Source organism: Sylvia atricapilla, chromosome 3, assembly GCF_009819655.1.
Source record: "Sylvia atricapilla isolate bSylAtr1 chromosome 3, bSylAtr1.pri, whole genome shotgun sequence".
NCBI lineage: Eukaryota > Metazoa > Chordata > Aves > Passeriformes > Sylviidae > Sylvia > Sylvia atricapilla.
The window spans coordinates 92,864,345-92,887,023 of record NC_089142.1 but is presented as its reverse complement, the minus strand read 5'-3'; the positions used below and the strand labels follow the sequence as shown (position 1 = coordinate 92,887,023).

The 22,679-nt window shown below is 38.3% G+C and overlaps 1 protein-coding gene and 1 long non-coding RNA gene across 3 annotated transcripts in view; one reads left to right on the top strand and one right to left on the bottom strand.

Annotated features, from left to right (window-relative positions):
- Positions 1 to 4,004: 4,004 nt before the first annotated feature.
- KCNK2 (potassium two pore domain channel subfamily K member 2) overlaps positions 4,005 to 22,679 on the bottom strand; it is a 106,195-nt gene continuing 87,520 nt past the window's right edge. For both annotated transcript variants that reach the window (XM_066316183.1, XM_066316184.1), the window contains exons 6-7: positions 20,697 to 20,836; positions 4,005 to 6,394 (exon numbers count right to left, since the gene is read on the bottom strand). In XM_066316183.1, the coding sequence (XP_066172280.1) occupies positions 6,077 to 6,394; positions 20,697 to 20,836 (458 nt within the window). In that variant the 3' untranslated portion in view covers positions 4,005 to 6,076. The remainder of the gene's footprint in view (positions 6,395 to 20,696; positions 20,837 to 22,679) is intronic.
- The window catches only part of LOC136359509 (uncharacterized), a 515,416-nt gene continuing 506,176 nt past the window's right edge, over positions 13,440 to 22,679 (top strand). The window contains exon 1 of the long non-coding RNA XR_010743291.1: positions 13,440 to 13,686. This is a non-coding gene — a long non-coding RNA (uncharacterized lncRNA). The remainder of the gene's footprint in view (positions 13,687 to 22,679) is intronic.

Sequence of the window (22,679 nt, the reverse complement as noted above, 5' to 3'; positions counted from 1 at the left end):
CCTCTTTCCAAAGGACTGCAAGTTGTTCCTACAACAGCTGAGTCTATCTCTTCTTTACTCCATCTGTGCTATGCAAGCAAGAGAAAGTGGTTCCCTGTCAAGCCACCCCAGCCCACCAGTGGCAGCCAAGTGGCACCCTGGAAGGGACAGCACCTCTAGAGCTGGGGCACATTCAGTGCTTGCAAAAGAGCAAGAGCACAGTGATATAATGCAGGCTACACTCTGACTCTCTCCTGACAGTCCCTGAGGACACTGAGAAATGAAAAGGTCTTTGTGTCTGTACCACCTCCACTTTACGAAGTACAATAGTACATGACATGTTACTCCCACTTTCATTTCTCACAGCAGAGCCTAATTTTTTATGCTTCTTTCTGCTACAATCCACTCTGGTATTCTCTTTTCAAAAAGCATTCAGACTTTGTGACTTATCAGTCTGCAGTTCAGAAGGGCCCAGCCTGCAGCTCTTGGGCTATTATTCTGTCCAAATGTGCAGCATGATGCCTTCAAATCTGTAAATCCCTTCTCTTCTAATACAGAACAAGCAAAGTGACAAATGGTTCTGAATGCCAACACATTACAGAGAAGGGTGTGCTAACCACAACTGGGATAGTTAAAGCAGAACCTCTATCAAATTTCCTACCAGAACTAGTGGGCTTTCCATGCTTGAGTGCATGAATACTGAATACTATGATTTTGCAGAAAAAGCAAAATCCACACAAAACAGAAGCAGACCTGTCGCTGGTATAAAAGTCAAAATCAGCAGTACGGTAATGTATTCTCTTATGTTCCCATAAGAAAGTTTTCAACATATCTGTTCACTTTTCTAGTCACTCAGCAAAGTTCATCCCAGTATCCCCTGACCCAAAGAAGACTAAAACACATCTTTCACAGCAGGTGCATTGCTTCAGCAAAACTTCTCAGAACATCCTGTTTAATTTGAAGGATCAAATTAATAGTGAAAGAATAAGAAATGAAGCTAACACTAAACTGCTGTTTGAGTTAGGTTGTTGATTATCTTCTGAAGAATATTGTTATTTATTACTATTGACAAATAGTACATTCCCATCCCTACCTCTATTACACATGTGTTACATACCTTTCTCTGGAGGATGAAGATCTGGCTGCATATAATTAGTCCTGAGAATTAGCTATTATTAACAATTGAATTAACACAGTCAATCCTTCTAAAGGAGTTTCTCACTAAGTACATTTGTTTGCCAAAGTCAAACTAGGGAGGTCTATATAAACACTCTTGTGACATTCCCAGAAAAGTCAGTGCACCCGGAGAATTTAATGAATCTACTAATAATAATTAGTAACTGTGCAGGCAGAACATAATGCCTCATTTTTAACCACTAAGACTTCTAATACTAGCAGCCCAGTCATAGTGTATTGATCACAAACCATGGAGATGAGTTGCTTTCATAATAATTACGTCTCCAGCAACTAGGGTAGGAAAATAGCTAACATTCAGAAATAACTAAACCAGGCAATCAATCACCAGTGCTGATAGACAGTTATAGTTCATAAAAAGTTGTGAAGTTTATTGATTTTCTAAGATACTGACTTAAAATTGAGCTATATTTTCAAATCACTGAGTTTACATGAAACTACAGCCATTATACCAAAGTGGGGTTTTTAGACAATTTAAGAATATGCAACAATATCAATATATATTGAAGGCACAAATATATCTGGGTCCAGAATAAAGCTGCATATGCTACTATATCTGTTGTTATGCATGAAGGGGACTTCTTGTTCTACAATAAGAAATGTACTTTTTTTACAAGCCTATTCAATATATTCCTCTGAAAGTTCCTAAAAGCATGGTGAACAATGGCCTAAAATTGAAATACTCAAGTTTTCCAAGTGCATTAAAACTATACCTACCAATTCTCACAAAGGCTCTTTACAATTTTAACAATAATTTGGCAAAGCAGAGAATGCTTGCTCAAATTAAAAGGCGGGCATTTTTCATCTCTATGTAGCTCAACAGCTTATTATTTCCAATACCAGTAAATCAGAATCTTGTCTACTTTTCCCAAAATGAACACTTTACTCACTATAAGGTTACATTGTTCATTTAAATCTGCAGGGCAACAGAAAATAGAAAAAAAATTAAAAATTAAATGAGAAAATAATTAACTCTGCAAGTCATGCAAAATGTGTATTTCTCCATACAAATAAAATCCTTTCCTTTCAAACAGTACTGCAGGGTAGGAAAGAAAAGTTAATTATCACATATAACTGTATGACAGGAATTTATTAGAAGCATTACTGCTGTATTTCAACACTGTAGGTAGTTTCCCTGACAGGAAAATCTCCTTCCCAGGAATTAGTTATAAAAGTATATCCACTTTTGATGTGCATGGAGATTTGACCAAGTAGAGCATCCTCCTCTCTTCTTCTGCAGGGTGTGTTGTGTTCCTCTTTAGAGTTCATTTGTGTAGGAAAAATGCTAGAGGAGCAAGAACTCCAAACAAATGTACAGAACTCCCATCTGCCATCCTGGTCACACAGTGTGACCTAGGAAAGGTCCATTTCGGGTCAAGGGTGGAAATTTTAGGGGTTTAGCTTTTCTGTGAGTTTCTGTTACCCTTGAGCTTTCCTCCTATGGAATCAGAAAGAGGTGGAGAGAGATAAACATGGCTGGGATGCTCATGAGATTCAGCAGGCTTCTGAGTTTGATCAGCAACACTTCCATGCTTTTCCCTGCTCTGACAGTAGCAACTCAAGGCTCCCAAAATATTACAAAAAAGGGGAGATGCAGCTCGGGGCTACAAAGCATATGGAGGGGATACAAAGAAAAAAAAATACAAGATTATCACAAACTAAACAATACAAATCACCTCTAGCTACCCCTTCAAGAGATTTCAAATTGGTTTTAATAATGAAGTCTTTACTGTAATGCTGAGAAATAAATTGTTCTGTTAGGTGGCACATGTCCTTAGAGATTCTTATGTGCCACAATTTGTCTCTCATCCAGAGCATTTTCCCAATGCCTTTTTTTTTTTTTTTTCAGTATAAAAGAAAACAGCCCCTTACCATTTTCACAAGCTTTCTTAAGTACCAAGCATATTACCAGTCTGAAATGTTTCCATGAATGGGTGGCAGAAAAGAAGGTACAAGTGGATTCTAATTCATGCTTGGATAGCTCCAAATTTGGAAGGGAATGAGCTATACTAAATTTACAGAGGCAAGAAAAGCAGGTTTTTTAATACAAAAATCTGCTCTTATGGGAATAAAGAGAAAAACCTTTGAGTTCATCAAGTATTACAAATTAATTGAGCCATCCTCAGTCTTTGTGGTCTATCACTGTGTGTGAAGAGGGAGAAAAAGATTTTCCAATCATTTTAATGACATGTTTGGATCATGATAACTACCTATACAACCTGGACTGTGGCATTTCTCTCCTTCAGTTATTAAACTTCCAAATAAAGGACTGCTCTTTTCAGCAGGTCCTGAGATTCCTTAAAATGGAAGAAACCACAAAGCCAAGCAGTTCTGTAGGTCAGTAACTGGAAACAAGCTCATTAGAGGGCTACAAGGCTTTAACCTAAGCTGTCTCAGGGAATCAAGGACAATAAACTTTGAACATTGCCTGTCCCTTTGTGAAAAATCAATTACAAAAGGCACTAAAACACATCCCACACACATCAGACTGAAACAATATAAAAACCCCACTCTTCCTCACTTACCACCAGGCTGCTATGGGCTCTCATTCCCTGGGCCACGACCTAAATAAAGAGGCCTCTGTAAAATATTCACCATAGAAAAACCTGCTGCAGTATGAAAGGCTGCTGTCCTTAGAGCTGGCTGCTCACACACTCTGCAGAAAGGTACCAGCAACCACAGGAGCACCAGCACCACAGAGCGGGAGAGCCCCCTGCACCTCCCCCAGGGCAAGGATGGGGGAGAATTGCCAGAAGCTCTGTAGAATTTGATGGAAGAAATGAAACCTTGATGAGTTTTTGAAACAAAATAGCAAGAAACACAACTTAAGGTATGGCAACCAAAGAACATAGTTTTTAATATCAAGGAAAAAAAATAGTAATTTCTGTGCTGGGTAAATCAAGCCTTTATTGCTAAACCAGCTTAAATTAAAGCAGGTGGCAAACTGCTATACTCTGTAACCAATGAAAGCATAGAAATCTGTTTCACAAATTATTCCTTAGCATTCCAGTTGTAGCAAGCAGGAGATTCAGGAAATGTTATTTTAATTAAAAACTTTATTTTTCATTACAATTCACAGTTTATACACGGCAAGAACGACCCTTGCCATGTGGACATTCAGAACACTGTGCTGGGGAGACAAGGGTCTTTGTTATAAGAGCATTGCCCGGTGCTGTGTCATGGAACTTTCTTAGTTTTCAAAGCATACTCTCTGTAAATGTTAATTGACTGATATTTACACTGAATTTACATATTAACTTATATTTATTAGAAAACAAGCTAAGCATCCAAAAAACATGAACATTCATATCTTGCATGTTATCTAATGGTCAGAGATGCTGTAAGATTTGCCACTTGAATCATGCCCAATCAGCAAAGTCCCATTCTTTTTTTTTAATTTACAGAGCCTAAATTTTTCTTTAAGGCCTGTTCTATTCATTTTATGTACAGCCAGGTTGCAATAGACTAACATAAGGAAAAAAATGCAAAATTATCCATTCCATCCTGCATTTCTTCTGAATTTCATGTACACCTATAAGCAAAACAAAAGGTACAAAATTTATGTGTTTTCTTAAAACCAATAAAGAAAACCCACAATCTGGTTTAGATCCGCTTCTTGTCAGCCTATCCTGTCTAAACAATCATCAGTATTCAGATTGTGCTATTTATCAGCTCTTCCCCATGCCTGCATTGATATTCAGAGCCATCTCTATTTGAAATGTAGAAAGTCACAGTGATACCAGTTTCAATTGCATTCCCACATTATCCACAGCTCTGGCACAGGCAACCCACGTGACATTCAGGAAAGCACTCCACCAGGATTCCCAAGTAAAATATCATGTAGCCTCTGGGGTGATTTGGCTTAAAAAGGAAATTAGGAATCCTTTTCATACCAAATATCTGGCAGAAGGTTTATGCTCATTAAAAATAGCTGTATTCTTCTGCATTGTTTTTTGGATGTGATTATTAGAACAGAGCAATTTAAAGCTTCCCCCTGCCTCTCATCAAAACAGTATTTTTTATTTGCTCTTGTCATCTACCAAATAATTTAGTGATAGAAAAGCTGCAGACTTTTTTTTTTTTTTTTTGGTACATCTGATGCAGAGAAAAACAACTGCTGAAGACTGCTTGGAAAACTAAGACCCGAAAAAGGTCTGCAAATCCTACAAATCAGCGTGAAAAAGTATCAGATAGACCTGAGTAAAACAAAATGCTTCTGGGGGATAGGTTTGCAACTTTTGAAACTGCAGTGCCTTTAAATTTGGAGCTAAGAACATCAATTGATGATTGTTGAGTTTTGGCATTCATTCATGCTGGTTGGTATCTTCACAACAGACACCTTTGAAACACCACCATTTCAAGAAGAACAAAAGGCTTAAATGAAATACACCTCTCATGCAAAAAACCCAAACAAACAAAAATTGTACAGGAACTGCAGAGGTTCTGGTTCTTCAAAAGATAAGGCACTGACCAAAATTTCTTAGGTAAAAGGCTGCATAAGAATTTCTTGCCATTTACAAATGTGTTGTAGTCCAGAAATGGTCCATTCCTAGGCTCAGTAAGGTAGACCCTGAAATTTTAAGGACTGATCCCTCAAAGCTACATTGTTACCATAAACAAGTGAGATTCATTCGTGAGGCCATATGGCACATTAGAAGTGAAAAACAGTCTGGGCAGATAAAGGCAGAAAACATTGCTTATTCCAGCATCTTTTGGAAACAGCAGTGCCATTCGTCTCTGTGTCTCTGAAGAGATGCGATGGTAACTCAGGACTATAGTTTTTCTGTGGAACTCATGCACACATATAAAATGCTGCTAGCACTGGTCATCGACAGGGTGAAAAAAATGGTGTATGGCTAGTCTAAGCCAAGAGCTTCCCAAGGGCTGGGATCCAAAGTCACAGCTACTTAATGTTCTCAATCACGGCTATCTCTTCAGCTGCACAGTGCGGCGTCAAACCATTCATGTAAATGCTGTCTGTCTTTGTCAGAGCTGGCAAGAGGTCCTTCTCGCTGGTCAGGTGGTTCACTGACAGTGTTCTCTTGCAGGGGGTCAGGTCTTGGTTGTGGTTGACAGCAAGTTCTGCAGAGAGCTTCCTTTTGATGGAGGTGGCCCGCTGGAACTTGTCGTAGATCTCCACGCTCAGGCGCCTTCGCGTCTCCTTGAACTCGGCGGTGACGTTGGCCGTCCACTCCGCAGCGTGGGCTCTGAACTCCCCGACCTGCAGCAGAAATCAGGAACAGAAAGGAAGCATTATGGCACCAGGGACTTCAGACACTGTTCATCTTCAGGAGCCTGGTGAGAGTGCAGGGCCGCCAAAGAGCTGCCGCTGCCACTGGCATAAATTTCTCATGCCAAAGACTCACTCTTTTACTGCCAGCAACTTAAGAAAAAGTGTTGCACTAGTAAGAGTTAACAACAATTCCAAAAACACAAATAAAAATCTTTTCTGCTGAATTTTTTTTTTTTTTGGTTTATTGTTATCGTAGGCAGTCAGCAATACAGGGAAGCTGCAGAGGCTTGACAGCTGCACAATACCCAGCTGGCCAGGGGATGCTGAAATCCCAGCAATCCAGGCTGTGTTATGTATTGTTACTAGAGTGAGGGGTTATTTATGAGCACTTCCACCGTCTCTGGAAAGATCCTTGGGAGACTTGGCAAAGAATTTTCTAAATTTAGATAGAAAAGCTTTTTTAAAGGAAACCATCAGTTGTTTGCATCCTCTTTTCTGTGCTTGCTCAAACATAGCACCAACACAGCAACAGTTAAAAGTCACTTCATTGGCATTTCTGCTTCTCACCCTGAATCCCAAATCATCCTTATTTTTCCTGAAATACGGCATAAGGTAGACTGAGCAGATCTAGTCTGAGGTAAACTATGGCCTGAAATGTATTTATTATTTATATTTTTGTGCTTGTATTTCAGTCAAACCATTGTTACATAAAATAAGTTATGTAGGTAACTGAAGGAGGCACCTTTTGATTATATTATCTCATTATAACTCCAAAGGAAATAGATTGTTTCTCTTTAAATCTCTTCTCCCTGGACAGCTTAATACTGGGAATGGCAAAGCACAGGGAATATAGATTACCCATAAATATAACTCCAAAGTAAAGCATTTCAGGAGAATTCAACCCACAGAAATTAGTCTAATTCGTACTGTTCAGTCCAGACTTTCCATCACTGGCAAGCAAACTCCAACTTGACAAGCACAGAAATGAAGAAATCATTTACACAGAAAAATATAAGGGGCAAACCATCAGAGAAAAAGCCACAAGCTTATTCATGCTTTGCAGTGCAGTGGAAAACAGGAATATAATTATGGTAAAAATTGTCACTCCTGGATGAGCTGATTAGAATTTCAGGAAAACTTTCCCCCTCCAGAAACAAAACAAGAAGATCTCTTTACCCAAGGGTCATTTTATTACATTTGTCTCCACTTCAGTGAATTACACAGATGACAAATGTGGACAAATGTATATTTTCTAAAACAAGAGTAATTGTCTGCAATACACAGAGGACTCACCTAGCTGAATGATTATTAGTATTTAATTTGTGCAGCTAGGATCAGACACACTGCACTTCAGATCTCAAAATAATGAAATCTGCAATGCTGAAACATCTCAGCTGCTCCAATATTTTTACTTGTAGTAAACAAGCAATAAAAATATGATAAATAGTATCAGTGCACACCCTGAGGCAGTTTTCTCCTTTTCGTAAGCCTTACTAAAGGCAGGCTGCCCAGGTCCTGGAGAGTGGCTCTGTCTAAGGCAGCAAAGAGCCAGTACACAAGTTTCTGTATTACTGTATATATATGTACCCCTCACCACTTGTGTAAGCATTTAACAGACCAGGTATTTTGCTCAGGCACACATCTCTGGCATTGCATGTGGTCACATTTAAGAAATGCTATTTAAAATTTTGTTCGAGCAACTTATTGGAAGGTACAACCACCTTAAACTCTCTCCCCATAAACTTTCAAAAATTTGTATTTATTTATCTATTTTTTTATTTTAGTTTCCATGTGATTTCATGTTTGTCCAGGAGAGAAAAGCAACTGGTCTTGCTTCTGAAGAAAGCAAGCTTATGTGACCTCTAGGATAGGCTAAGAATGTTCCTGGTGATGCACCTGTCTTGCACATGGCAAGCTGCTCTACAGCATTCAAGTTACTCAAGAGAATCCTAAAATTGTAGTTATTGGAATATCTGATGTCTGAATTCTAGTGAGATTTTTCTTTGGAGAAGTAAGTTTATGCAGCCAGCTGAAGACCATCAATAAACGTGCCTTTGGAGATAGGCTCATTCCAATTAAGGTGTTGTGGAACTCGAACATGGTGGACATAATTCCACCTGCCCATAAACCAAAGTTGTGATGTTGGTTTATATTAAAATATAAGGAGACAAAACAAGTTGAAATATACTGTTATTAATGCCATTGCTAAGTAGAATCAAGATGCATTAGTATTAAAACAGAGGGAATTGGAGCACATTAAGGACCAGGAGTTCAGTGCTGTTTGAACTATGCATGCCCCAAATCACTGCTTTCGGCCCCTACTTTTCACATGAACTGAAATGCATTCAAAAATGTTACCTCTTTAAAAGAAAGTTCTTAATTCCATAGCACTTACAGACTCCAGCAGGGTTGTAAGAAAAGGGCTATAAGAAAAGTGCTGTTTTGTAATGTAATGTTACCAGTGTACATTAGTAACTTGCTTATATAATTTGATCTATAGGGACATATCTGTAGTATGTTCAGGTTCTTTCTGTCCTTAGGTTATGACATTTTAACACACTGAATTACAGCTCCTCTTCATCTGGAGTCTGACAACCAAAATGTCTCATGCAGAGCCACTGAAATGCCAGTAGCCTGTGCTGCCCAAAAAATTAAATTCTTGGCATACCTACTACCCACTGTAAAAACAATCTACTTTTCTCCAGATCTCTTGCCTCATTACAGCACAGCTCTGTAGACTCTACAGCTGTCATAGTTGGGGGCAGTGTGACATGAGGACAAAGCCTCTTAGTCACAGGAATTATTGACAGCTATGTACTTAACATAAGGCTGAATGTCACAGAATATTTCAGAAGCAATAGGGAAAACATGTCACAGTGATAGCACCTGACTCAACCATACAAGAAGCAGCACTAATCTGGTGATGCTTCTCACTTTAACCTTCAGGGAAGAGAAATGCCACTAGTAATGGGGACACGGTCCCGATCCCAACTCCTGAATTGACTTCACCTCAAAATCCAAATTAGACTGCAAAGTGTTAGACATATTTCACAAGGAGTATCAACCTAGCTACATTGAACATCAACAGCAAGTAACTTTATTATGCATTTAAGAAACAGGAAGCAGCACCCTACTGCCTGATGATTTCAGGGAAGACAAGTCTCAATAGCAAGTTCTCGAGAATTATGGTATATAGTAACACAACTAAGTATTCCACACAGCACACTTCACCACAGAAACAAAAACCACAAAAAAAGACAACAAAACTCCAAAACAACCCCCCAAAAACAACACCCCAAGTTTTGCAACAAATGAACAGCATTGACTCAATTCCTTGCCCACCCAGGTTGCCTGGCGTCCAGCTACCACTGCCAGGGTATTCCATATGACCTGCACCATATCCAACAACTCTATGAGGATGACTGAAATACCACAGGTCACCTCCAGTAACACCTCCAAATGTCTGTGCCAATTTATGTGATGGAGATGTCACATTTACTCTTCTAGGATATAATGAGAAACTGCCTCTGAACCATTTGTGGAGAGTGTTCTACTCATTCTTGTTAAAGTCACTATTGTTTTTTGTTTGGTTGTTTTTTTTTTTTGTTTTTTTTTTTTTTGGGGGGGGGGGGGGGGAATGGTTTGTAGTGAAGAACAGATATCAATAAAGCACTTCATGAACTTCCTGAATGACCAAATAGTTCCCAGCTTGCACACATACACGATCACCAACATAACTTCAATATAGATCTATTGAATTTGACAGAACTAGAAAAAAAACATGGATGTTAAGCCACCATTCCTTCACCTACTCCTGCCAAAATCCATCTAAATGAATAATGTCCTAGAACTGGCTCTCAGTCAATACCTCCAGTACGATCAAAAGTTCCTATTCAGTTTCATTGTAACTGTGTTTTAGTTTTCTGTCCAGCTGAGCTCCACACTTGGGTAAAGGCCAATAGCATTACCAGAATGTAAGAGAATGTCCAAGGGAATGCCATAGTTGAAACTAGAAAACCATTTGAACATACTGAAGCACCTGCTTCATCCTTCAGTACATTTGCTCTTATTCCTTATACTTGTCAAGAGTTTGAGAATCTTTCTGGACACCCACAAAATTATGCAAATACTAATGCATGTATTAAAATGCATGCTAAACTTCCCATCACTCAGGAAGACCACTCATCCTATCAAGCACAAGCCATGTGGCCATATACAAGTAATCTGAATTTTGAATTAAGTCACATCTGTGCACTAGCAGAAAAACAAACAAACGAAAGCATAATTAAGGACATCCTTAAATAGACCAAGACAAATGCACCTGCCTAACTTAACTTTGCCTTAGTTTTGCTTCTCCATCTCAGTGATATTCTTGAAAAACTCCAACATCACAGTATAATCTGTTAATCTACTTCTGTTTATAGAGGAGGAAGAAATATGTCCTGTTTGGATGGAGCTCAGATATATGACATGAAAGCTATGATATACTCAGGAGGAGGTAAACCACTGAGTAGTAAATAAGAAAAAAAAAATAGCACTATATATATGTCATGCAAGAAAATGAAAACATATATTTCTAAGTAATGTGTGCAGGTTGTTTTTCTGTCATAGCTGAGCATTATGTTGTTTCCCTTTGTCACACAGGGCTCATACATCTTATGATGAGCATGTTAGTGCAAGCCAAAAAAATTGAATTTAAAAAGCAAGTAGATGAGCTGGAGGTATCCATCTGACTATTTCAGGGTGACAAAAAGTTCTCTTCCTTACAGATATTCTTAACGGTCTAGATGTTCCTCAGTATATTATTTCTTGCATTTATCCCTAATGCATTCTCCAGATTTTCATAGCTTCATTTTTCCTCTCCAGTGTACTTTATCCTGCTACTTAAAAATAACACATCCAATTAACCTCTCTATGATATGCTACTCAGACAAAACTAGAAAGTGCATTACATGTCAAATTATGCAGGCAGCAGAGTACAGAACATAACATTTTGTCTTAGCTCTCAGGAAATTCAGCCAGTGTTCACAGAAATTTTTCACAAAGTTCCTTTAAAAAAAAAAAAGCAGGTACAGAGAGGGATGATGGGTTTAACAACTCAGCTGCTAGGTGGGTTTATCCCTGAGTGCATCAGAAGGATTTCCTACCTACCACCTCACTTTTTGCAGTTCTGGGCAAGCACATGCCACCTTTTCCCACCCAAGCTGCTTTTGAACACAAATTTCTATTCACCACAGCAAATTCTATAGGTTGGAGAAGTCCAAAGTGCAGAAGAGAACAAGAAAAGCTTCACAAAAATTTTTTGTGAAACCTGTGCATTTGCTGCACTTGAAGGGAATTGCATTTATAGTCCACCTAAAATTCCCAACCCAATGATCTGACTTTCAGTATTTCTGCTATTATAGTGTCAGTACATACCCGAATTACCTGTGGACAAGTGTTTAGAGAAGAGTGTCTACCTTTCTCTTTAAAGGTAGACAGCCACATAACACATTAATGAGACACCTATCTTGAGCTTTCCCAGGTCCACCATCTTCTACCCCTTCATCCTGTCAGGACCTCAGTTCTGTAGCTAGGAGCTCTTCTTCACCAGATCTTTAAGGTACCAGACTTTGATTTCAGGGTGAATGGCACACACAAACAATAAGTGATGCCTTTTTTGGTTCCACTCACTGGTATACCCATCCCTCTGTTTTTCAGACAAATATCAGGGGGGAAAAGATTCTTTTGTGAAATTGTCATCTTCTGGGGTAAGGCTTCAATTACATAGATAATTGTATTTTTGTAGCCATGGTGGTCAGAAATGTTTTGGGAACACTAATTTCCTGATACAAACTGGGTTGTTCAGTCCTGTAATAAGCAGTGCTTGTGAGTTCATTCTGGTGAGCAATGATTGTTTGGTTTCACCCACATAACTTCCATGAACACATCTGATGCCTTGGATGAAAGAAACCACATTCTCCAATGGGAATGCAGAGAGGCCACAAATTTTAATTATTTTATTTATGGAAGAACATCTATGGTGGCAGCTGTGGGAATATGTTTTGTGGAGATGTAACAGATGGCAGATGCAAGAAATGGCCTTTTCCTCTATCATTGTTTAATTCAACAGAATGAAAGCAGCCAAAAAACTCACGTCTACAAAACATAACCAGATATACTAGGAGTTAACATGGTTATTTTGTTTTACCTTTTGTTTTTCCATAAATATGGAGACTGCTATGCTAAGTATTTCCTCCAAACTATTATTGAATATTGCCCATCAGATACCTCTTTGCACAGATCTGCGTGTGTGTGTAGTCTCAGCAGTCTAGACAAGTTATGGGCCTGATTATCTCACTCCCTATTATTTTGCTTTAGTATTAACTTCCAAAGACAAAGATAAAAAAAGAAACAAGATCTTGACATTTTCCTTCAAAAAATCAGTTCTATTTAGTGGTTTCAGATTCTCAGAGAGCCATCCAAGCTGTCTTTCAACCTGGTGAGAGCGAATGACATGCACCTGTATTAGCCACAAGAAACTACTTAGGTTTGCATAAAGCTGTACCAGTAGAGCCTAAGGTGGTTCAGGGGAACAGTGTGTATCCTCTGCTTGTGCTGCACAGCCAATGATTTGGCTGCAGCCAGGAATAGCAAACAATTTAAGAACTATACTAGAAGCATAATGAAACCCAAGCCACAGGCAGTTGAAACACTGACTCAACTTTCTCCCAGAGGAAAGAGAAGACAATTGTTCATAAACTCACTGGACTATTTTTTTTAGCTTATAGAGATGTGCTAAAAAAGAACAACAATAAAAAAAGGATTTTTAATTTTTACTTGGTAGTAAGGAATGTTTATAGTAACTACTTGGTGAAGTCCCAGCAAGAACTGTTTATTTCTTAACATTCTAGTGTCAATAGCTGGAGTGATATTTGTGTGAAATATTAAAACTCCACTTCGGCTGCCCAACACCAGAATTACAACTGCACCTATCCCTTGTGAAGGGCACAGGAAACTACTTGTTTCCACAGCTTCTTTGGTCCCTTTTCTCTGCAATTGCAAAGCATTTTCCTCAACGTCAACACACTTGCAAGGGCATTCCTGCTGAACTTGCTTTATCTGGGAACTCATCCTTAAGACAGCTATCAGATTCACACACTCAACATTATCAACATGTTCTGGAGTCTTTTCCTAACAATATCCAAGCACTGAGATTATCCTAAAAAAAAAAAAAAAAAAAAAAAAAAAAAAAAAAAAAAAAAAAAAAAAAAAAAAAAAAAAAAAAAACAAAGAGTAAAGTTTTCAGGAATGTTAAAAATGAAGATATCAGTGATATTTAACCTGGGATATTTTCAGCCGACAATAAAGTAAACCACAGATATATTTTTTGTTGTAACAAAGGATCAATTACATATTATCTCCAAAAATTAAAATTCCTCAATGTAGACCGTCATAACGTACATTCTTGGAATCATCATGGGTAATTAACTCCAAGAAATGCCATTGCTGTAACTGATCTCTCTTTAATCAATTTCTCTTATTATAAAGTATAAGACACTTGTTCTAGTTTTATTTTTGCAAATAGCTCTTGCCTTCATTCCCTTTCTGCACGCAGCATTCACTGGAACAATTTTCTTTTTCCCTGAACACTGTGGGAGAGCAGAGCCAGGCACGGGGACTGGCATGAGACACACTGACAGTGTCCTCATGCCCTGGCCATGCTGTTCCTCATGGAAACCTACTTGGCAGCACATCTCTTGTAATCAGCACCCCACCAGGACATGGTACTCAATATGCAGTAACAAAACAGCAGTCTCTAAATGCCTGGTATGCCCCGCTAAGGGGCATGATACAAATATAAATATAACCACAGCAAAACTGTGGAGATGTTCTCTGTGTGTGTGCTGAATCTGAAGTGAAGCAAGCATCACATGTCCAAAGTACACAAAATTACAAGGAAAGATCTCAAAAAAGGTGTCAAAAGCCATCCGCTGTTTAGTTTTCCTGGAATTCTGAGAACAAGATGTTCTTTCCTATTCATTATTGCACATATTACCACAGCAGACTTTTAAAAGACTGATCAATATAGAAACTCAGTATTCCAGACTGTTGCTAGGGCAGATTCAGGAACATCACCAGGATAACTTCAACTCATAGAAAAGAAGAGATCAAATTGCATTCAGAACCAGGTCAGTAATTTTCATTACCTCCTTACACCAATACCACTCTTTATACATCCCTGAGACTCTGGCATGCTATAGAGAGACTGTACTCCCACCTTTTATCTTGGGTTTATTCTGGTTGGGTTTTTTGTCCTGTTGCTAGTCAAATTTGACTGGAGACATGCAGTTGTTTTGACTGCAGGAAGATTTTATATTTCTCCCTGTCTCATAGAAATTATGAAAAAAAAAATCACCTGTTTGAACACAGCTGTTCCTTCTCAAATAGACTTTTCTGCACATCTTGGAGGTATTGGCAAAAAACCCCCTCTTAATGCAAGACATATTTGTCTTCAGATGCTTCCCTTGCCACTTCTGTAGCTCTCTGCACTCTTCCTGAAGTTTAGACCACAAATGTAGGGCCTATTTTCCAGTAATATACCTTTTAACAACATCTGCAGCAGTAGCACCACTTCCCTACAGAAAGCTGATGATTCCCTGCTTGCATATCTTATAATTGTTACCCTTATTAATCACTGCCTTGCAAAATTACTTTGCACGCCACGGCTTTGACACTAAATTTGTCTCCCACAAATATTTCCAATTCAGTGCTTTCTAGGAACAGACTTCCATCACATCAGTCTCACCAATTCAGTGAATTTGTGGGTATAAAATTTGTAAAACTGCTGCAGTTTGGTTTGGTTTTTTTGGGTTTTTGTTGGTTGGGGTTTTTGCTTTTGCTTTGTTGGTATTTGTTTGGGGTTTTGATTTTTCCCAGTTTTTCTTTTATATTTTGGATTGTTTGTCTGTTTTCTTTTGCCAGTAGTTGAGAGGGGTGGCTGGTTGGGGGAGTGGACATAAGAAAAGGAAAAGTCCAAACAGTTGTTTTCTCCAACAGAAGCTGACCCAGAAACAATGCAAAATGGACCTGCAAGTGGCTCTGATCACCAGGCTGAAGAGTTATTCTCTACCATCTTCATTTCTAAGTGAACAGATTTTGTTTCTTGAAACAGGGATAGCCAGGTCAAGAGTTCATTTAGCAACTGAACAGCTCCTTCCTTCTCTTTGGTCATGCCCCCTCGCTACACAGGCTCTGAGGATAAGTTGTGTGCTTGGAGGTGAAAACCCTTCAAAACTGTTTCTCATTTGAGCACACCAGATTTTTTCATCTTTTCACGCATACAGCCCACATCTAGGGTCCTTCTTCCGGGGATATGAGAAACAGGCTCAAGTTCTCTTTACTCTGGGTCCCCTATGCTGGGTGAGCACCTTCAGCCTGAAGCTAATAAAAAGACAACAAATAATATAAGGAGTGAAATAATCTCCATGGCATCATCATGACAAGTCTAATTCTGTTTTGACAGATTTGAGTGACAGCTCTGTCACTGGTGCCAAGAAGATTAAACTGAATGATGATTCAGATGAGTCAAATTTGTCGAATTTGTTTATAAATATCAAATATAGCAACTGCCTCTTAAATTTCCACAAGAAGTGAATGTGCTATGCCTCATGAAATTTTAGGCTTGGTCTTTAAAACTGGGTGCATGTTGTTCAATTCAAGAGACAGTGAAGCAGCATGAAAAAAATCACTTGTCCAAACTGACCCAATGTCTAATATAAGTCTACCTAGATACACAACAAAGAGAACAAGCCCCTCCAAGATCTATAGCCCAAATGCCTCAGATTGTTGGTTGGGTGGTCATTTTTGCTGAAAATGCTGGAATCCAGAGGCTGCTGCATAAAGAAGTAAAAGAAAAAATATGACAAGGAAAAAAATCCTGCTGAAAACTTACCTTTCAAAAAGACTAAAATCAGAGGGTTTTAAAAGTGCTCTGAGTAATCAGAGTGTAGAGAATAACGAAGAGGAGGGAGTTTAAGGGAAGCTACTATAGCTGAGGCTGAACTTCAGAGACAGATCGCCTACTTAAGATTACAGCACACAGCATGTTCCAGTGACTTTCTGACATTTCATCTATCTTACTGTATGAGCTGCTTCCAGATCAATCCTTCTAAAACTCCCACTTCTGTCTCTACTTGTCTTTCACTTCCCTCCCCATTTGATGCATTCAAAATTCTCCAGAGTGTTTCAGGAGACAAAAGCCACCTGAGCAACTGACTGACATACTGGTTATCTGGATTCTAATATCAAAATTCTTTGCATTAGTGCATTTCTGATCAGATTTCTTTTTGTCTCAGATTCACTTGCATGTGCCAAACTCTCCTGGTAGTATACTGAAAAAAGATAGCCGTTTTATTTTGTTGAAACAGTGAAATGCATTATTACCTCAAAGTCTTATGTAAACTGCTTCTATAAGAACAACACAACTACATTGAAACATATGAATAGAACTATAGATTTTAGGTGATATTCACTAACAGCATGCGTCTTCCCCGGAATAAGAAGGACTTTGCTGCATGCCCTAAATATGCTGATATTTATGGATTTTTTTAACCTTAGACTACATGAAAAAGCAAAAAAGAGATTATGGCTGCCTATCAAAAGAGATACATATCTGATGATTTATAGTTTTGGTTGTTGGGGAGAAGTAGAGAACAACACTTGCAACCTCTCTGTCTCATTCTGGACTCAGGTAACATTCTCTAGATTTTCCTGCTGGGTCTTGGACTGCTGAAACCAGCACAATTGATCACTACTGAATTATCTGCTCCTTCCTGTATCTAAAACATGTTAGACTACTCTTTTCTTCATGGAAAGTAGGATACAAGTCCTATTAAAAACCTTGTTTATTTGTTGATACCCATAACAATCCCCTTAATTTCCAGGAAGATTTTCAGCATCCTATTTCCTAGGAAATACATTAAGCTGCTTCAGTTTTCAGAGTGCATCGATCTCAGTTCTGTAGATTTTTTTCACAGGCTCTGTGTCTCAGTAGGTTTTAATATATAACATTGCTTCCCACTTCAAAGGCTACTTTTAGGTATAAGGGGCTATTTCCCCCAGGACTGACAATGTTTCCCCAAGACAATTAAGAAAATACACCCTAATAGTCTGAACTACGGTTTTTCATTGCACTCATGGCTATTAGAACTCCAGAGAGCTTCCTCTGCTATAATCTGCATCCATAGAAGTTGAAACAGTGCACTGTAAATTTAGGTTTAACGGGGAAAAAGACAAGAAATTCAATCTCATCTGGCTTCTGCTGGCACAGAAGAGACTTGATAACTACATTTTCACTGAACTCCTTCAGCATTTTCACTCAGATTTTCCCAGGCAGATAGCAAAAATGAGCTAAGAGCAGCAGTTTTTATCATAAAATGAAACCTGTAAAAAGTGAATATTTGTAAAATGTTCATAGCAAATCTTATAAAAATGCAATATATTTATATTACTTTCTTCTTACAAAGTTTCATTAGGATAAAAGATGGATTTTCTTTTTTGTTGTATTTTCTATCACACAACTGAAGGCATATCATAATTCAATTCTCAAACTGGTCTCTGCCATAGTTAAAACTACAGAATTTCAAACTTCTAAAGCATTTTATTCCTGCTATGAATTCTCACACATGCCTGAGCAATGGGTTAAGAAGCAGGGAGGGAGATCTAACCATCAGAGATATGATTAATTGAACAAATGGCACCAATTATGTTATGTCTATCTTTGATCTAACCTAACACACATGAGACTTGTATACAGCATAATTCCCAATACCTGCTTCAGCCAAGAGAATTCTGACATATCTGAAGAATGAGGTTTTCCTAGCTGTAGACAAAATGAATATGCTTGTTTAGGCTATAAAGGTGAGGAGGAATGAAAAGATGGACTAGGTTACACATTCCCAGTGCCTGAGAAAAGAAAGCTCAGCACTGCACTGCATAACCTGGCAAATGGTTTTCCCTGATAAAAATAGGAATGCTTTTGATGTGTCAGAGGTATTCTTGGGTTTCTTCAATTCATGTGTCTTTAAATCCTTCCCAGAGTTAGTCTATATTGAAATAGCTTCACAAAGAGGTACAAATTTCAGACATTCTTAATATATTATCATCATTATGAGATTAAAACCTCAGTGTGTTATATGGCCAACTCTGTAGTCAAGGTACTAAGATCTCTGCATAAGATTCTGTCTGTATAACAGAAAAGGAGAAAAATGAGGTTAAAGATCAGATTAATTCTAGGAAATAGTGTTAAGAACTAAAATGTGTCAACAATGTCTGAGAAAACACAGCAAAAACAAGCCTGGAGAATATCTTTGCATTGTCTGAAGTCATACTGTGTCTGTCACGTGGTATTTTTTCCAAAACATCCAGACACAAGTAACCCAGCGAAACTAAATACAATTTAGGAAATGCCCTAAGTTGAGAACAGGTAGACACCAGGAGACTGCCCAGAGGAAACACCACTCTTAGAATCATAGAATATCCTGAGTTAGCAGGGACCCATAAGGATCATTGAAATCCAACTCTTGGTCCTGCACAAAAATTCCAATGTGTGCCTGAGAGCATTGTCCAAATGCTGTGTGAGCTCTGGCAGGCTTGGTGCTATGACCACTTCCCTGGGGAGCCTGTTCCAGTGTTCTCCTACTTCTTCCTATTTCAGAGGGGAAAATGGGCAAGACCAGCCTAATTCTGAAGTTCAAAATAACCAAATACCACCATGCATGTTACTGGCATTTAAAGTGTTGCACTGGGTTCCCTGCAGCCAGTAAACCATGGAAAACTGGATGCTAAAGGTGCCCTCAGTGCTTTTCTAGAAAACAGAACTGTGATCCTGTCAGCTGTTGAACCTGCAAATGGGAACACTCAGGTGATACCTGCTGCTCCCTATCTGTGGAGGGCACTAGTAAAGCCTGTTGTGGAAGGGAAGTCATAAATACCCTTTCAAATTTACAGCATGTGGCAAAAAAGATGACACTCTTGAACTGAAACTGTTCAAATAAATATTGTCCTCTGCTTCAGGGCTAAGTGGTTGTGAATTGCCTGCTAAAAGTGTACTCACAGCAGACTTGCCACGGTGTTGTCTCTACCACAGAGCCATGAGCACAGCCAGGGCAATGGAGAATGCCTTCCCCTCTCACATTCCCTACAAAGTGGGTTTAATCCTGCCCAAGATCCCAGCTCCCACCCTGCTGCCTGCTGCCAGCAGTGCTCCTGCTCAGAAGGTGGCAGGCAGCCTGAGGGGCTGCAGTTGGTGAAAGCACACCAGGGTAAGCCACCCTGCAGAGCAAAGGCTTTGGGAACTCAGGGATTGCCAGGAATACATCTAGGCATTAACGCCGTGCCCTACAGCTAGGAAAACTATTTAAAACAATGTAAGGAGCAGGCCACTGCACAGTAGCCAACATATTCATTCCATCAAAAACAAATTAGAGTTTTTATGTTTGAGTAGCATAAATCAACTGATGTGTGTAAAAGAACTCAAGCTAAATTAGAGGTAAATAAAATGTTGGTTCAAAGAAAATTAATTTCTCAAACTTCCAGGAAAACCTGAACTATGCATGCTACAATTGAAGGAAATTTTATTTACCCTTTAACATTTTCAAAACCAGGACATTTTCTTAAATGAAAAAACTTAAAACATTGTTGTATAATCGGAATAATAACAACAAGTGAAAATGAGTGAAATTTACAAGTCAAAACATATTTCAATTGAAAGAAATATACTTGACTACAAATATCAAGTAATTCTGTGGAAGATATATGGTAAAGTACACCCAGAGATATTTTAATAATTCATTCCAATACCTTTCATGATATGAAAAATTTATCTTCTTATATACCACTATAAAGCATGATATCTCAAATATAACTACTTAAGTTTTTTTTTTTACCTGCATCCCTTATAAAAACAAAACAGATTGATTTTTGCCTTAAAAATTAGAGTGTACCTTCTACTACCTAGAACAGTAGTCTAAGATTTTTTTCCCCATTAATCAAGTGCAACTCTTCATATACACTTAATTTAATAATACATTTAATCCAGTTTTCTGTGCAGACACGTGAAAAAACCCCACTATGTTTGAATGGACTGCTGTGCTATATAGTTCCCTGAAGTTTGAGCTGCTGCATTCCTGTTCATACATAAACAGCTTTGACCTATGAACCTTAAGAGCAAAAGCAGCTAAAAGCTCACCTGACTTCTATTCAAAGTTTTTAAACAGAAGTATTTCTTCCCCTTTCAAAATATTCTTACCTCTTCCTTTGTCTTTTTTGATATGACCCTTAGCCAGTCTCCAATCATGCTGAGGACAGCTGCAAAGTAAGCAAGCCCAACAAGGATCCAGAACCACACCACTGGCTTATAAAAATCTAGGTATTCAATGTCTGATCCTCCTGAAAAACAGTAGAGTAAAACTTAATTCAGACTTAATAACTACATGTGCAAAAATGTTTTTAAATTAATATTCTTAAGGAAAAAAGTTCAATTTTACATCATTTCTGTATTTTTACCCATGCAAAATATTTTGTTGAATTCAAACAAATTATATAGATTACTTCACTCTTGAAAGCAATGTCTGGAGTACACAAATTTTAGACGAAGATTTTTAACAATTTATAATAGTTATTGAATGAACACGAAACTACATACTTTCATTTAAGACAGAGGTCATTGAAGAGAGCTTGAATGAAATTACTTCCTACCTGCTCCATAAGTGATGCTGTACCAGAGTTTTAAGTATTGTTCCAAAGTATGCAATGTGTTCATATTCTGAGAAATCTGTTTTTGCAAGAACTCTAAAACATCTCAATACTTATATGAAGACTTTAGTCTCCATAAAGAAAGAGTAGCACCTGCATTAACAAGACTCCCTGGTGGATAGGCAAACATTATCATCTCCATTCTGCAGAAGGAAACCAGAGTGCAGGGACTTGAGTTGAACTCATCATACCCCCCCACTCCAAAAAAAGAAGTCTGCTGAAGGCAACTTTTTTGAATGCCATAAGCACTAGTCACTTCTTTTCAGTGTTAAAGAATAAAAAAGGAAAAATTTCAGAGGTGTCTGTAATGGAGCTTTCAGGTATAATACAGCTATAAGGAATACATGTCTTATTTCCTCACAAAAAAATTGCATTCATCCAGAGCTTTTGGCAACAACAAATAACTCACATTTCACATCTTGCCATGCAATAAAACAGAAACCTTAAACTTGTAATTCATCTGTGCTACAACAAATCAAACCAGACTTCTAGTTTGCACTGCTGCAAGCAGTTTGATGTATCTGCCCATAATTGAAGAGGCTCTGCAGTAAAACCTTCTCAGGCACATTAAAGTAGCCTGTACAGGTCCATAATGCTTAGCTTTATGTATCTGTATTCTATACTGAAACAAATCAAAGGAAGATTGGCCCCAAAATATCAAGCACTTTGTTATAGTACTGAGATTGACTCGCATGGAGAATAATGTTTTTGCTTAGCTTTGTTATCACAGAGATTGCATGCAAATAACAAAGCATTTTACTGAAGGCTAGCTTTAAATGGAAGCCCTCACAGACAGAAATTTTGTTATTTTCATGTCAATTACACCTTTTCATAGAAAAAAATGCACTGAGCTGCAATGGTTTACTCAACTATCCAAGAAATGTACCCACATTGTGAAAGTGGATATGCTTTGATGCCTTTGAAGTCCCAAGCTTAGAAGGTTGAAGACAAGTCTCTGTTTGGAACACAAGACATCCAGCCACTGAAGGGCTGAGTTTGTCATACCACAAGACAAACAAAACACCAAATCATTTGTTAACAACATCCAACTCATGTCAATCCAGTAAAACAGTATTTTAGGGATGATTCACCCCAAATTTGTTGTAATTCCAAAAATGGCTGATTACCACTATGTCTTTGCTATTGTAATGGGCCACACTTGGTGGTTCACCCTCTTCTTCAGCTGTTCACACAAAGCACAAGAAACCATCATAGAAAACATCCACATCGTTGGTTTTTAAATTTCAGCATATAATGTTTATGAAGTGAAACTGGAACCTAACTCTGCCAGTCTGCAGGAAACACTTCCTTCACAGTTTATATTATTTTATTTACGGCAAAGTTAATCACCGGGGCAGGAGTTAGGACACACTCATGTTCAACAAAGTTTTTTGTGCTGTCTGGCCAGGAGATGGCTCCATCTAGCCATACCCAAAGGAGTTCAGCCTTCCTGAAGTTAAAGGGACGAAAGGTATCC